This window comes from Loxodonta africana, chromosome 6, assembly GCF_030014295.1.
Source record: "Loxodonta africana isolate mLoxAfr1 chromosome 6, mLoxAfr1.hap2, whole genome shotgun sequence".
Taxonomy (NCBI): domain Eukaryota; kingdom Metazoa; phylum Chordata; class Mammalia; order Proboscidea; family Elephantidae; genus Loxodonta; species Loxodonta africana.
In genome coordinates, this window is record NC_087347.1 from 124,745,908 (window position 1) to 124,760,330 (window position 14,423).

Genomic DNA, 14,423 nt, shown 5'->3' on the forward strand with positions numbered 1-14,423 from the left:
ACGATGCCATCTCACCCAATAACCAATTGCTGTCAGTTTGATTCCAATTCATGGCAACCCCATGTGTGTCAGAGTACAGCTGTGCTTCATGAGGTTTTCAGTGACTGATTTTTCAGACATAGATCTCCAGGCCTTTCTTCTGAGGTACCTCTGAGTGTACTCGAACCACAAGATTTTGGTTAGCAGCCAAGTGCATTAAGCATTTGTACCACCCAGAGACTCCATCTCACCTCTATTGGAAAATTTAAAAAGGGCTTGTGGGGGAGGAGGCATTTGGGATAACCCAAAAGCTATATGAAGTGAAGTGAAGGTATTCAGGGTATAGAGGAAGACATGAAGACAAGTTTAGGGTGAGCAAGCATGAGGAATATTTGCAGACCAGTGTGCAATCTGGTTTACCTGGACTGTAGGGTTTTTGGAATGATGTAATGGCAGAGAAGATGGGAAATACGGGCTGTGACTAAATTATCAACATAAGGAGTTGTGTGTAATTCACAAAGCAGCAGGAAGCTAATGAAATGTTTTTGAGCAGGGGAATGATGCATTGAGTAAGATCAAATTAGTGCAAGTTTAGAGGATAGATGTGGTTCTCAACCTTGTGTTCATTATCACTCCCTAAGGAGAAATTAATGAGAGAAACTAAATATTGAGGAGTAACATCTTGTTGAGCAAGGTTGAGCTTTGAAAGATCGTAAGCCATTGTAATACCTAAGATTTGTTTGCCCTCCCAAGAATCAATTTTCATCTCCTTGAGAACAGAGGCCATGTTTGACTTTTGTACTCCTGCTTCCCCGTTACCTAGCACAGCACCTGACACACAGAAGGCCCTCGGTGCACACCTGTGAATGTAACTGAACTCACTGTATTGGAAGAGATTGACTGGCCAGGGACTTACTCATTCTGTGGAAATACATTTTAAAGCCTAATTAATTATATTGTTTCTATAAGACACTAAAACAGACAGAAATAGATAAAAGTACAAAATGATTTAATTATAATAATATTCTAGATGTCTTGAGAGAGTCAGCCTCCCGTTTCAACCTGCAAAGTTAAGCAGAAGCCTAAGGCGGTTACCTGGAGATTCCTACAAAACAAGGGGAAAAGGCAACCACTCTACTTTTATCTTGGTTTTGCTGTAGGAAACTATGCAGATTTTCCAGGAACTGAGATTGTATGTGCGTTTGAAACCACAATATATTGTTCATTAACATTTGAGATTGATCTTGATCGAGACCTGGTTAGGGAATTTAAAATATTTGATTCACATTGAAATCAGTGTTTCAATTTACTTTAAAATTTGCAATAATGGTTTCAAGGTTACTCAACACCAAAGATTCCTTAAATTATTTTTTTCTTTGTGGAAAGATTCTGCCTGGGAAACTATATTTATTAAGTAAATAATCCATTTTTCCCATGAGAAGACCAATGTTGCTGTTAATAGCCTAAAACAAAATTGTTAGTCTGTATGATTTTAAATAAATTTCCTTTAGGTTTTATGAAATAGTAACATTAGTTTTTGCTTCCCTATCACAGCCTTTGCAGACCCCCAAGGATCTTGTTTATCAAAATGGCGGTCACAAATCCAGTGATTTAAGTGTACAGGGGAGGGGGGAATTGAAGCCCCAGTATAAACGTAGTGCATCTTTGCTCTCACATTTTGGAGAAATACTTTATAGAATAAAAATGTGAAGTAAAATGTAAGATCAACATGAATTTTAAGATAGAACACTTTAAAGAACTTACAGGGCTGCCTGAATTTTGTCCCCAGATCCTTGGGATTAAGTGTTGGTCTTCTCTGCAGAAAGTTTGCGAAACTCTACCACTGAGGGGAGGTGTTAAAAGACCCCAGCTTGGAGGCTGGAATGTTGTAGTTGGAAAAATACTGTAAGAGCTTGGGGCTGGCAGTGCACACCCCTCATCCGAAGCCAAGGCTTCCCTGGCAGACAGGTTCTGCCGTGCAGTGTCTGGAGAAGAATAGAATCTCCTGAGGGGAATCAGAAGGCAGAGGGATTGTGTGAGATGCAGAGATGGGAGGGAGAGTGAAGAGACCTGTGAGTCCTGGTCGGGAAATCCCTGTAAATGTGTTAAATTCCTGACTGCTTTGTGTTGGTAATTTTTTAAGGGGGGCAGGGGCTGTTTCCTGTTAGAGTCCATATGGTGCTCTGCGGAAGCAGCAAAAAGCAAGTGGGAACCTGTGGGGCAGGAGCGGGAGAAGATCAGCTCCCATGGGAACAGAGATTTTGGAGGGCTTGGGACTTCCAGTGACCCCAGACTTGGAAAAGAAGGGGAGATTTTAGGCCATTTTATCTTGCCACAAGGGGCAGAGGGGCCCCAGCTAACAACTGGGTTACACATGCTTTATTTTCAAATAAACTTTTAGTATTAACTTAAAATATACTTTTTAAGTGCTCTAACATGGTTTTAACATTTTCTTTATTTCCTCCAGATTTTTTTCCTTTGAATTATTATTATTTTTTTCCCTAGTTTTAGTTGTAAATGGAAAGGCAAGAATACCATTTTTTTTCCTCTGAAAGAATATTATTTTTAACAGTTTAAAAAATAGAACTGACTCAGTGATGAAATGTAAAAGGAAAGATAGGGAATATGGTTTGGGCGTTGAGATGTGTCGGGCTGAGACTTTAGGATGTAGTGGAAAGGGCTGGAGACTAGGGTTCTAGACCTGGCTCTGCCACTTCACATCCTATAACACCAGGAGCGATACTCATCATAAAGTAAGGGCTTGGGCTAAATAACCTCTTCAAGTCCTTCTAGGACTCAGGCAACACAGTCTTTGATCGGACAAAGAGCACGGATTATTATAGCAACCAATGAGCATTTGAAACAAAAAATTGAGAACTGAAAAATTAGTACTCTCCAGTATTCCCAATATTTTTTTAGTTGTGTTTTATATGAGCATTTACAGAGCAAACTAGCGTCTCATTAAACAATCAATACACATATTGTTTTGTGACATTGGTTGCCACCCCTATGGCATGTTAGTACTCTCCCCCTCTCACCCTTGGGTTCCCTGTTACCAGCTTTCCTGTCCCCTCCTGCCCTCTCCTTGCCCCGGGGCTGGTGTGCCCACTTAGTCTCATTTTGTTTCATGGGCCTGTCTCATCTTTGGCTGAAGGGTAAACCTCAGGAGTGACTTTAGTACTGAGTTAAAATGGAGTCCAGGGGCCATACTCTTAGGGTTTTTCTAGTCTCTGTCAGACCAGTAAGTCTGTTTTTTTTCTTGTGAGTTAGAATTTTGTTCTACGTTTTTCTCCAGCTCTGTCCAGGACTCCCAGTATATTTTTGAAGTTAGTCTCTTAGATGTTTGCTAAAACATGAAGAGCAAGTTGTTCATTTTTTTGACTCAATTTGTTAAGTTTTGCTATTGTTGTTAGAGAGGTCAAAAGTCAACTTTCTTGTCCTCTCTCTTCCTACACTTCTTTTACCTAAATGTCTCAGTTTTTGTTTTATCCTGTTACTTCTTATTTCTCTATTGATCCAAATTAACAATTCCAGGTCAAGGATCTTTTATGGCCCCTGGACACCCTGCTAACTCAGAACTGAAACCATTCCTGAAGTCTACCTTTCAGCCTAAGATTAGACAGGCCTATAAAACAAACAATAACACACCTGAGGAACATGCTTCTTAGTTCAGTCAAGTGTACCAGACCAAATGAGCAACATGTGCCCCAAACAAAGATGAGAGAATGCAGGAAGGGCTGGAAAACTGGGCAAATGGACACGGGGAATCCGGGGTGGAAAGGGAGAGAATGCTGACACATTGCAGAGATTGCAATCTGTCACAAAACAATTTGTATAAATTTTTGAATGAGAAACTAATTTGCGTGGTAAACTTCCACCTAAAGCACAAAAAAATTAAAAAAGCATCTTTTATGGAAAGTATTAGCCAAATGATATATCTTGTACTATCACCAAAAACCAAACCAAACCTGTTGCTGTGAAATTGATTCCGACTCATAGTGACCCTATAGTTTAGAGTAGAACTGCCCTATAGGGTTTCCAGGGAGCGGCTGGTGGATTCGAACTGCCAGCCTTTTGGTTAGCAGCCAAGCTCTTAATCGCTGCACCACCAGGGCTCCGTACTATTACCAGCGGGATCTATTTTGTTTTATTCTTTAAGCAAATCATTCCATGTTTTCTTATTGTTAATTTTTGACTCACTTAACAATACAGGTATTATCTAAGGAGTTTTACCATGCCACCTTCATGCACAAATGTGTGGTGGGTATATTTGGATTTGTTCCACCACACTCAGGTTCGAGGAAGCATCTGGTTTCTTTATTTTTCTAAATCAAGATCTAGCTTGGCCCCTTGCCCACAGGTGATGACTGAACCTCTGTTCTCAGGAGTTCCAATGTCCCTCTCCCCTGGGACCAATGTGGGGAGTACGGGGGAGGAGACACTGGCACTGAGCCAGCCCAGCAGCTCAGAGCTCAGACTCTGGTCTCCAGCCCGTGATGCCACTTGTTGCAAACTGACCTAAATCAAATTACTTATTTCCAATTATCAGGTTCTTTCTGATACTGATATTGATAGACTGATAGACTGACGTTGGGAGGTGGGAGCCATCAGTCCCCTCCCCGACAACCTGCTACCAGTTTTTTGCAATAAAAACAGTTCCTAGAAGAAATTCTGCCACACATATCAACACTTATTAGCAAGCAGGCAAAAAACAATAATTATGCTAGTCATCTCAGAGAAGTCCCAGCTGGGGCACCCTGGAGGGAGACTTCGCTGGCAACAGGTGCAGCAACGTTCCCGCGCAGGATTGGCTGACCTTCCGAGTGGGCCGGCAGAGCTTTTTAAGTGCCAGACTCGGGCAGGACATGCAGAGCACTGGGCATTTGAATGTCACTCTAAAGGGCATTGAGTTTCTAGGCTCACCAGGTTCTCATACCCTTTTTGTTCAAGAGCAGATATGCCTAGATGATATCTCTAGTTAATTCATTTATCCTGAACACCCTTAGGCTAGTAGCAGACCCTCTAGTGTCTCTTCAAATGAGCATAATAAAAACCCTCTTAGTGGCCGTTTCTGGAGTAAGGACCCTTGGTTAGGAGTTTTCAGTGCCAACTAGCCATTCCTAGAGTGCAGATGACAGTCCCTGGGGTACGCATTAAAACCAATTCATGCAGCCTTATTTGCGGCATGGTCCTTACTGAATTACTCTTGAGTAAATTATGGGCCATGTAACTGCTTCTGTTCTAGTTCTCCTTGGACTCCCAGCTCCAGGCCTTCATAGCGCTCCTCCATAACAGAACTCTTTCTCAAGGCTTTCAGCCCCGGGCCAACTGTCCATCTCTCTGTCCCCAGGCAGGGCCCACCACCCCAGGGCTCTGAGTGTGATGGGCACAGGGTCTGGAATCCTGAGGCTCCTGCTCACCTGTCCTTCCAGTTTTTCTTGGAAGGACTGTTCTTGTGGGTCAGGCCCCTCCTACCTCCATCCTAGGGACGTGCACCGTCACCACAACTGCCCTTTATGCAGGGCCCCCTCAGAGCTCGAGAGGGGTTTGGGCAACTTTTTTCATTATGCTTCTAGCATATTAAAAAAGAAGATATGCCCAAAAAAGGGTCACAACCAAAAGACAGAAAGAGCCACATAAACCAGAGACTCCATCAACCTGAGACCAGAAGAACTTGGATGGTGCCACCAATGAGTGCCCTGACAGGGAACACAACAGAGAGTCCCTGACAGAGCAGGAGAAAAATGGGGTGCAGAACTCAAATTCTAGTAAAAAGACCAGACTTAATGGCCTGACTGAGACTGGAGGGACCCCAGAGGACAGGCCCCTGGACTCTCTCTTAGCCCAGAACTAAAACCATTCCTGAAGCCAACTCTTCAGGCAAAGATTAGACTGGTCTATAAGACATAAAATGATACTCATGAAGAATGTGCTTCTTAGCACAAGTAGATACATGAGACTAAATGGGTAGCTCCCGTCCAGAGTCGACATGAGGAGGCAAAAAGGACAGGAGTGGGATGAATGGGCACGAGAAATCCGGGGTGGAAAGGAGGAGTGTGTTTTCACATTATAGGGAGAGAGAGCAACTAGGGTCACATAACAATGTGTGTATAAGTTTTTGTATGAGAAACTAACTCTAACCATAAACTTTCACTTAAAGCACAATAAAAAAGTGGGGGGGGCACAAAAAATTGTGGTACAGGCCATTCCTGGGTTACAAATATCCAACTTACATATAATTCGTCTTTTAAAAACCAACCCCTGTAAAGCCTATCAGGAAAAAACTAACTTGGTATTTGGCCCCAGGCTCCCGTGACGGGCCGTGCTTCTCTCGTGTGTGCTGCAGCGAGTCCTTAGGCGGCCACTGGCAGAGGGCAGGCCCCTGCAACCTAGTGCACCTGTAGTGTGATCCGTAAGGGTTTTCACTGACTAATTTTTGGAAGTAGAATGCCAGGCCTTTCTTCCTAGCCTGCCTTGGTCTGGAAGTGCTGCTGAAACCTGTCTACCCTGGGTGACCCTGCTGATATTTGAAATACTGGTGGCGTAGCTTCCAGCATCACAGCGACATGCAAACCATCACAGTACCACAGAGTGACAGACGACAAACTAGGAGATGGGTGGTGGAGAGGCTGTCCAAGCCACACTCTTTTTTTCTGATTTTCTGACTGCCTACATGTCATGCAGTCCCCAAGACCAGTGGCATGCAATTAGGGAACCTGTGGGACTTGGTGAGTGGCTGGCTTCTCAGCTCAGTTAAACCACAGACTAAAGAGAATGCAACAAAAAACACATGCTGCTTAAAAGTTTAGGGTGAACGATGGTGGGTGGAGGGTAATACGTGTCTGGGGGACCCTCATGGGCTGTGGGCTGTGCTGGGCGGTAGGCACCTGGGGCTCATTTTATTATTCTTTAAATGGTGGATGATAAATTTCATACCTTTTAAAATTTTTAAAAATATTTATCTTCAAATTTCTTTAGAAATAAGATGAGGTATAAATAAATGAGACGAATATGCAAACAAGACGTTGTATTTACTCTAAATGCTTGTTTTTCTCCCACAGGATCTGGTCAATGTTTCCGGTGAAGACATACATGTTCATATTTTACCCCCACAAACCAAGTACTTTCAGATCCAGTATGTGAAAAAAGTAAGTGTCCCTTGGCTACCTGTCCTTTCCATGTGTTCTTTGTTGGGCTAGGGTTTTCTGTGTCGTGGGCAGCTTGGGGTGGGTGTATGACGTGTTGTTCACCCCCGGTCCTGCCCTCTTCGTGGTTGGGGGCTTGTCCTAACCAAAGCCACTTGTCTTCCAGGAACACCGCCTGGTCCCTGGCTTGTCCCTCACAGTCACTGTTATATTTTCTCCAGATGAGTGGCGCTACTATTATGATTGCATCCGTGTTCACTGTAAGGTAAGTCTCTTAAATTTTTAGGGGGACAAGGGACAAAAACGTATATTCTCAAGTGAGGGAGAAAGAGAGATTGCATGAAAAGAATAGCCTTTCTAAACAAAATGCCTGGGTGTTACCCTGGTAGCCAGTCTGAAGGGCACAGAGGCTTTGTGTAAGGGGCATGTTCCCAGTCAAAAGGTGTTAGGCTCCTGAGAACTGGGGCACAGCCAAGAGACCCTGTTTAGGGCAGGTTTCCATCTGCCCTGTGCCCCAAAACAGATTTATCATATGGGAGGTGATGACGTCTTTTCAGATAACTTAAATGCTCTCCATTAAGTGCTGGATTAAAAAATTAACAACTACCCCAAGCTGTGGGTATAAACTGGTGACTGGACCGTGTCTCATGTGGGAATGTCCTCAGAGGGAGCCCTGGGGGTTTGCATGGTGTGGGAGCCTGTGTGGCTTGACCCCAGATCCCTCTGCTGTTTGAGCTCTTAGGAGCCCTGCGTAAGTCACCTAGTTCATTCTTTGGCCCCAGCCAGAACCGACATGGAGTCTTGTCGTCCTTTTCTTAAAACTGTCCATATTACACCTCCCTCGGCACTGCCTTCTGGGCCCAACCCTTGCAACTTGAGAAGCCTTAAGGTTAGGTAAATTCCTGATTCTTCAAAACTGAAATGGAAGGGTATGCTTTAATATCACATGAGCCTTAGTTTAGAAAACAAATGACAAACCAGAATGTTGTTTTCAGGAAGTATTCTGTACCAAGCAGAAGAAAAATCCCTACGGCAGGCATCATATGTCAGGGCACCTTTCCTGCTAGTTAATAGTAACGCTAATAGTATCACTTCACAGTTTTACAGTACGTTTAGCCTCATAAGGCAGTCATCTGGTTTAATTCTAATAAACATCTCTAAGGAAAGGTGTAAATATCTCCGTTTCGCAAGGAAGAAGTGAGGCCAGGACAGCTTGAAAGTCTTGCTCAGGGTCACGGATTATGTGGGGACTAGAAGCAGGCTTCTGCACCCTCTTGCCCATTCATCTTTTAATATTTGGTGTGTCGTAGTCATCTAGTGCTGCTATAACAGAAATACCACAAATTGATGGATTTAACAAACAGAAAATTATTCTCTCACAGTTTAGGAGGCTAGAAGTCTGAATTCAGGGCAGAAGCTCTAGGGGAAAGCATTCACTCTCTGTCGGCTCTGGGGGAAGGTCCTTGTCTCCTTTCAACATCTGTAGGCCCAGTGTCCCTTGGATATCTACGTGTGTCTTAGCATCAATCTTCCCTTGGGTCTAGGAGTTCTCAGCACAGGGACACTAAATCCAAAGGATGCGCTCCGCTCCTGGCTCTTCTTTCTTGGTGGTGGTCAGGTCTCTCTCTGCTCATTTCTCCCTCCTTTTATCTCTTATAAAATAAAAGATGAAACAGGCCAAACCCCAGGGAAACTCCCCTTATACCACATCAGGGCTGTGACCTTAGTAAGCGTGTTGTATCCTACCCTAATCCTCATTAACATGACCTAATCCTTCCTCATTAACATAACGGACAGCTTACTGCCAAACAAAACCATAACCATAGGCATAGAGGTTAGGATTTATAACACATCACAAAATGGAGGACAACCACACAATATTGGGAATCATGACCTAGACAAGTTGACATATTTTGGGGGGACACAGTTCAATCCACAACACAGTGCTACATGGGTCACTGATTCTGTGGTAGTTTCTCTATGTCAGGCCAATAAAGATTGTGTTTCCTTACAATCTTCTGAAATAGAAGCAGTTAGAAATAGAATAGTCTTCTGGGTGCTGCAAACAGTTAATATACTCAGCTACTAACCAAAAGATTGGAGGTTTGAGTCCATCAAGAAGTGCCGTGGAAGAAAGTCCTGGCAATCTACTTCAGAAAAATTAGCCATTGAAAACCTTATGGAGCACAGTTCTACTCTCACACACATGGGGTTGGCATGAGTCGAAGTTGACTCGATGCAGCTGGTTTATCATTATCTTTAGCTTTTCTGAATAGTGATGATCATTTCAAAGAAGTGCACTTAAAATTTTCTATACTTTGCTTATGGCTAAGAAAACTCAATATTTCTCATATTGTACTTAAGTACTCAGATAATTTTTAAGGAAGTATTTTTTAGTGGTAGAAAATAAGACAAGAAATAAAGCATCTACAAGTATATCTTTAAAAAAATTAATCTTCAGTATGGTAGACTTGACCTGTTTTCCATTAATTTTAGGGGGATGACACTTTGCTGATTCCCATCCATGCCTACCCTGTCATGAATACCCTGGATTTTCCCTCATTTATAAGTCTATCAAATGTTCTCCTGGGGGAAAGGTGAGTTACCGAAATGAACTGCCAAAATATCATAGGCTGTGAAAAGCTAAGACACAGTCACATATATAGAAACTTAGACTTGTGTTTTCCTAATGGAAGATTATCCTTCCAGCTGAATTAGACTGAGTTTTAGTCGTGAAAGGCAAAAACAAAACAAAACAAAATCTTGTAAGCAAGAAAGGGAATTTACTGGGTCATTTAACAGAAAGGTGCAGGGTAGATCTTCAGGTATGGCTGGATCTAGGGGTTAAATCAAATTGCAGGAATTTGACTTTCTCCATGTCTTGGCTCTGTTGCCCTGTGCAGGCTTTCTTTTCAAGAGGCAAGATGGGGCAAGATGGTCCTCATGGGGTCAGGATGGCTGCCAGAAGCTCCTGAAACTAGCTGTCAATGGGAGTGATTGGAAGGGCTAGAGGGGCTGGGGAGATTCAAGCAGAAGTCGCAGGGTTGGGTCTTATTGGACAAATTTGGACCACGTGTCTATCCATTGACTAATCTCTGTTTTTGGATGAAGGGGGAAATGGACGCAGGGAAGGCAAAGACAGCAGAAATTCACTATATAATCCAAGTCTTAGATTTCCCCCGCCCTCTTGTTGGGAAAATGGTTGATGATTTCAACTGTAATGTAAGATATGTCTTGTCCTTTCATGAAATAGTGCTCCCAGCAATATAAAGATGGATATTGAGCTGGTAGACCTCGATGCATATATATGTGTATATATATATATAGCCGTGCCAATTGTTAAACGGTGGAATACTGCTGTACTGATTTGGAAATATACACTGTCCTGAGTACCCCCATTCCTGGCCCTTCCTCTTCCCCCCACCTCCCAGTGATTCCTTGACTAAGGAGTTGACCCTAAATAATTATCAGCAGTTGAGGGGCGGGGAGGAAGGAATACCTGGGTCCAACCTTATGTCCATTTTAGTTGGTTGCTGCCTCTGAAGTCCCGATTGATTGATCTTTTGAATATTACCCCATGGTAAAAGGATAAATAGACAAAGGTTCTGATTCTGAAGGTTTCAGAGTCAAATTGCTAAGTAATATAATAAAGGCAAACCTAGAGTCCTGTGTAAGTCCAGAAGAGGAAGCAAGGAAGCACTTAACTCTGACCGGAGCATGTGGGAAAGCCCTCATTGATACACCCCAGAGATGACATCTGGGTCATGCTAAGTGGACACCACGGGGTGGTAATGTGTGGGTGGCATTCCAGGCAGGGGATAGTAAGTGGCAGGAGAGCATGGACTCTCAGAACTGCCGGAAGCATGGTATATACATCTTGCAGGTGATGAAGAACCACTGAAGGATCTGAATTCTTCCAGCAGGTGACATTTGCTAGATGCCTCTTGGCGCCAGCTTGTTCATGTGGGTGAACACAAGGTCAAGTGAGCATGTAGGTAGCGCTGAGCAGAGGGGTACAAGTTGCCAGTGACCAGGTGGATAGAAAGAGGGGCAAGGGAACCCTTTTGGTGATGGTGGCAGGTTTTTGGACTTGTGTATATGAGCTTTAGGGTCCTTCTTTTTTTTTTTAGCACTGCCTGCTGTCCTTGAGAAGGTCGCTGGGGGGTGCAAATGGCTTGCACTCGACTACTGACCTAAGGGTTGGCGGTTCAAACCTACCCAGCAGTGCCACAGAAGAAAGGCCTCTCAATCTCCTTCCACAAAGATTTGAGCCAAGAAAACCAGATAGAGCAGTTCTATTCTGTAGCACATGGGGTTGCCATGAGTTGGAATCAACTCGACGGCAGTGGGTTTGGTTTTGGTTTCGGGCTGTCCTTGAGTGGAATGAACAAATTGATATGTGGCCCTCCTCCTCCTCAGCACACCTCCCCTGTGAGCTCTGGACTCACCATCTCTGTTCACTTCTCTTTAAACAGCTCTTTAGAAATTGTAAAATGAACAATACACACACAGGAGTATACAGTAATAACATACATACAGTTTAAACAATAATAATAATATAATGAATACTTATCTTAAGACCTAAAACATTACCAAGAACTTGGAAGCCACTATTCTGAATTTTGTGATAACCATTTCCTTGACTCTAGCAGCTTTAAGACGTATGTGTGCACCCCTAAGTAGAACATTGTTGAGCTTTGCCAGTTGTTGGTCTTTATGTAAATGGAATCATACTGTAGGTAAATTATTTTGTAATCTGCTTGTTTTATCCAACATCACGTTTTTGTGGCTTGGCCACGTGAATGCCTGTAGTTGTAGTTTGCTGCTGTGGTATCCGCTGTATGAATTTACTATAGTTTTTCTATCTGCCTTGTTTAGGGACCTGTGAGTTGTTTCTCCTCTTTTTTTTATTTTGTTATGGCAAATACTCCTGTTGTATATCTTTGTACATGTCTCCTGGACACGCGTTCCAGAATTTCCCCAGAGCGTATACCTACAAGTGGAATTGCGAGTCATAGCGCAAGTTCCCTGTTACTGTGATGCCAGACTGCTTTCTCAGGTGATTGCAGCCCTTTACACACTCACGTGCAGTGCAGGCGAATCCCTGTTTCTCCTACATTATTGCCAACGCTGGGTATTGTCAGGCTTTTACTTTTTTAATGACTTGTATATTCTTGGCTCCTTGCTATTCCATTCTCTAGGTATGTCTTAGTCATCTAGTACTGCCATAACAGAAATACTGCAAGTGGGTGGCTTTAATAAAGAGAAATTTATTCTCTCACAGGCTAGTAGGTTACAAGTCCAAATTCAGGGCATTGGCTCCAGGGGAAGACTTTCTCTTTCTGCTGGCTCTGGAGGAAGGTCCTTGTGCTCAATCTTCCCCTTGTTATGGAGCTTCTCAGGTGCAGGGACCCTGGGCCCAAAGGACACGCTCTGCTCCCGGTGCTGCTTTCTTGGTGGTATGAGGTCGCCCTTCTCTGCTAGCTTTCCTTTACTTTTATCTCTTGAGAGATAAAAGGTGGTACAGGCCACACCCCAGGGAAACTCCCTTTACATTGGATCAGGGGGTGACCTGAGCAAGGGTGTTATATCCCACCCTAATCCTCTTTAACCACAGGCAGAGATTATGGTTTATAACACATAGGAAAATCACAAAATAGGGGACAACCACACATGGCCTAACCAAGTTAATACACACATTTTGGGGTGGACATAATTCAGTCCATGACAATGTACTTTCCCCAGAACATCCTGCCAGAACACTGTCCCACTGCTTCTTCTACCAGTGAATCACCCCTGCCCGCCAACCCCTCCTGACTTCTCCCACTCCTCAGTAGTAAGTGGCATGTACAGCGGCCCCAAGTGTCCAACAACGGAGAAGCCCTCCTGGCAGGGCCCACTCGTTCTATGCATTTTGAGGCCAAACATAGCCATCTCCTTTAAATGAGCAAATGTAGCAATTTTTACCAAAATCGAAGTGACAGGAAATAATCAGCTGCCTAGTTCAAAAATTCTTTTTCCTCTCTCCTCTCTTCCCCACCCCCACCAAGTTACTTTTCGGTTGGACAGCAAGCCAGTTTTATGAGTTAAAAATTTCTGAAGTTGGTGAAAATAATATGCCTTACATCGGTCTTCAGGTCTTAAAATCTGCTTAACCTCCGTAGAGGCTTTTTCCTGAGCTATTTTGTACAAAATGCTCTTCCCTTGTAATCAGAATGAAAACTTCAGCTACACAGTTTCTTAAAATGATTTATTGTGTATAATGGTGAGAGATTTAAAAAAATCTTTCAAAAGATAAGCGTGCTATTATTTCCTCCAAACATTCTGGCAGCAGGCTGTGCCTTCTCAAGAAATCTGTGTCCTAAAAGATGGCTTTTTACCATTTCTTAACTACCCAAACCATCCTATACTGCATTCAGTATAAAATGTCTGGTAGCAGGACAGGTGGTATTTCACCAGAAATCCTAGTCTACCTTTGGGGGGGATTATCATTTGGATGGGTTATTTATTCGGTGTTCATTCATTAATTCACTCAGCAAACCTTTCTTTTTTTTTTTTATTGTACTTTAGATGAAGGCTTACAGGACAAACTAGCATCTCATTAAACAGTTTGTACGTTTTTTACACATATTGTTTTGTGACATTGGTTACCAACCCCATGACATGTCAACACTCTCCCTTCTTGACCTTGGGTTCCCTATTACCAGCTTTCCTGTCCCCTCCTACCTTCTAGTCCTTGCCCCTGGGCTGGTGTGCCTCTTTAGGCCTGTTTTGTTTTATGGGCCTATCTAATCTTTGGCTGAAGGGTGAGCCTGGGGAGTGACATCTTTACTGAGCAAAAAGGGTGTTTGGGGGCCATATTTTCAGGGTTTCTCCAGTCTCTGTCAGGCCAGTAAGTCTGGTATTTTTTTCAGCAAACCTTTCTTGAATGCCTGCTCTGTGCCAGGCACAATGTTAGATTCTGAGGACACCGCAATGATTAAGACATGGTACCATGATAGAAGGTGCCTGGGTGGCATAAGCGGTTGCACTGGACTACTAACCTAAGGGTTTGTGGTTTGAACCTGCCCAGCAGCACTGTGGAAGAAAGGCCTGGAGGTCTGCTTTCATAAAGATTACAGCCAAGAAAACTATATGGAGCAGTTCTGCTCTGTAACACATGGGGCCACTACGAGTTGGAATGGGCTTAATGGCAATAGGTTTGCTTTTTGTTTTACCATGACACCAAAACAAAATCAAACCCATGGCAATTGAGTCAACTGCGACTCATAGCGACCCTATAAGACAGAGTAGAACTGC

General features: G+C 43.3%; 1 protein-coding gene across 1 annotated transcript in view; it reads left to right on the plus strand.

Moving 5' to 3' along the window:
• Window positions 1-14,423, plus strand: part of CFAP221 (cilia and flagella associated protein 221) — a 147,658-nt gene that overhangs the window by 9,590 nt on the left and 123,645 nt on the right. The window contains exons 4-6 of the mRNA XM_003416675.3: window positions 7,041-7,127; window positions 7,291-7,389; window positions 9,621-9,721. Of these exons, the coding sequence (XP_003416723.1) occupies window positions 7,041-7,127; window positions 7,291-7,389; window positions 9,621-9,721 (287 nt within the window). The remainder of the gene's footprint in view (window positions 1-7,040; window positions 7,128-7,290; window positions 7,390-9,620; window positions 9,722-14,423) is intronic.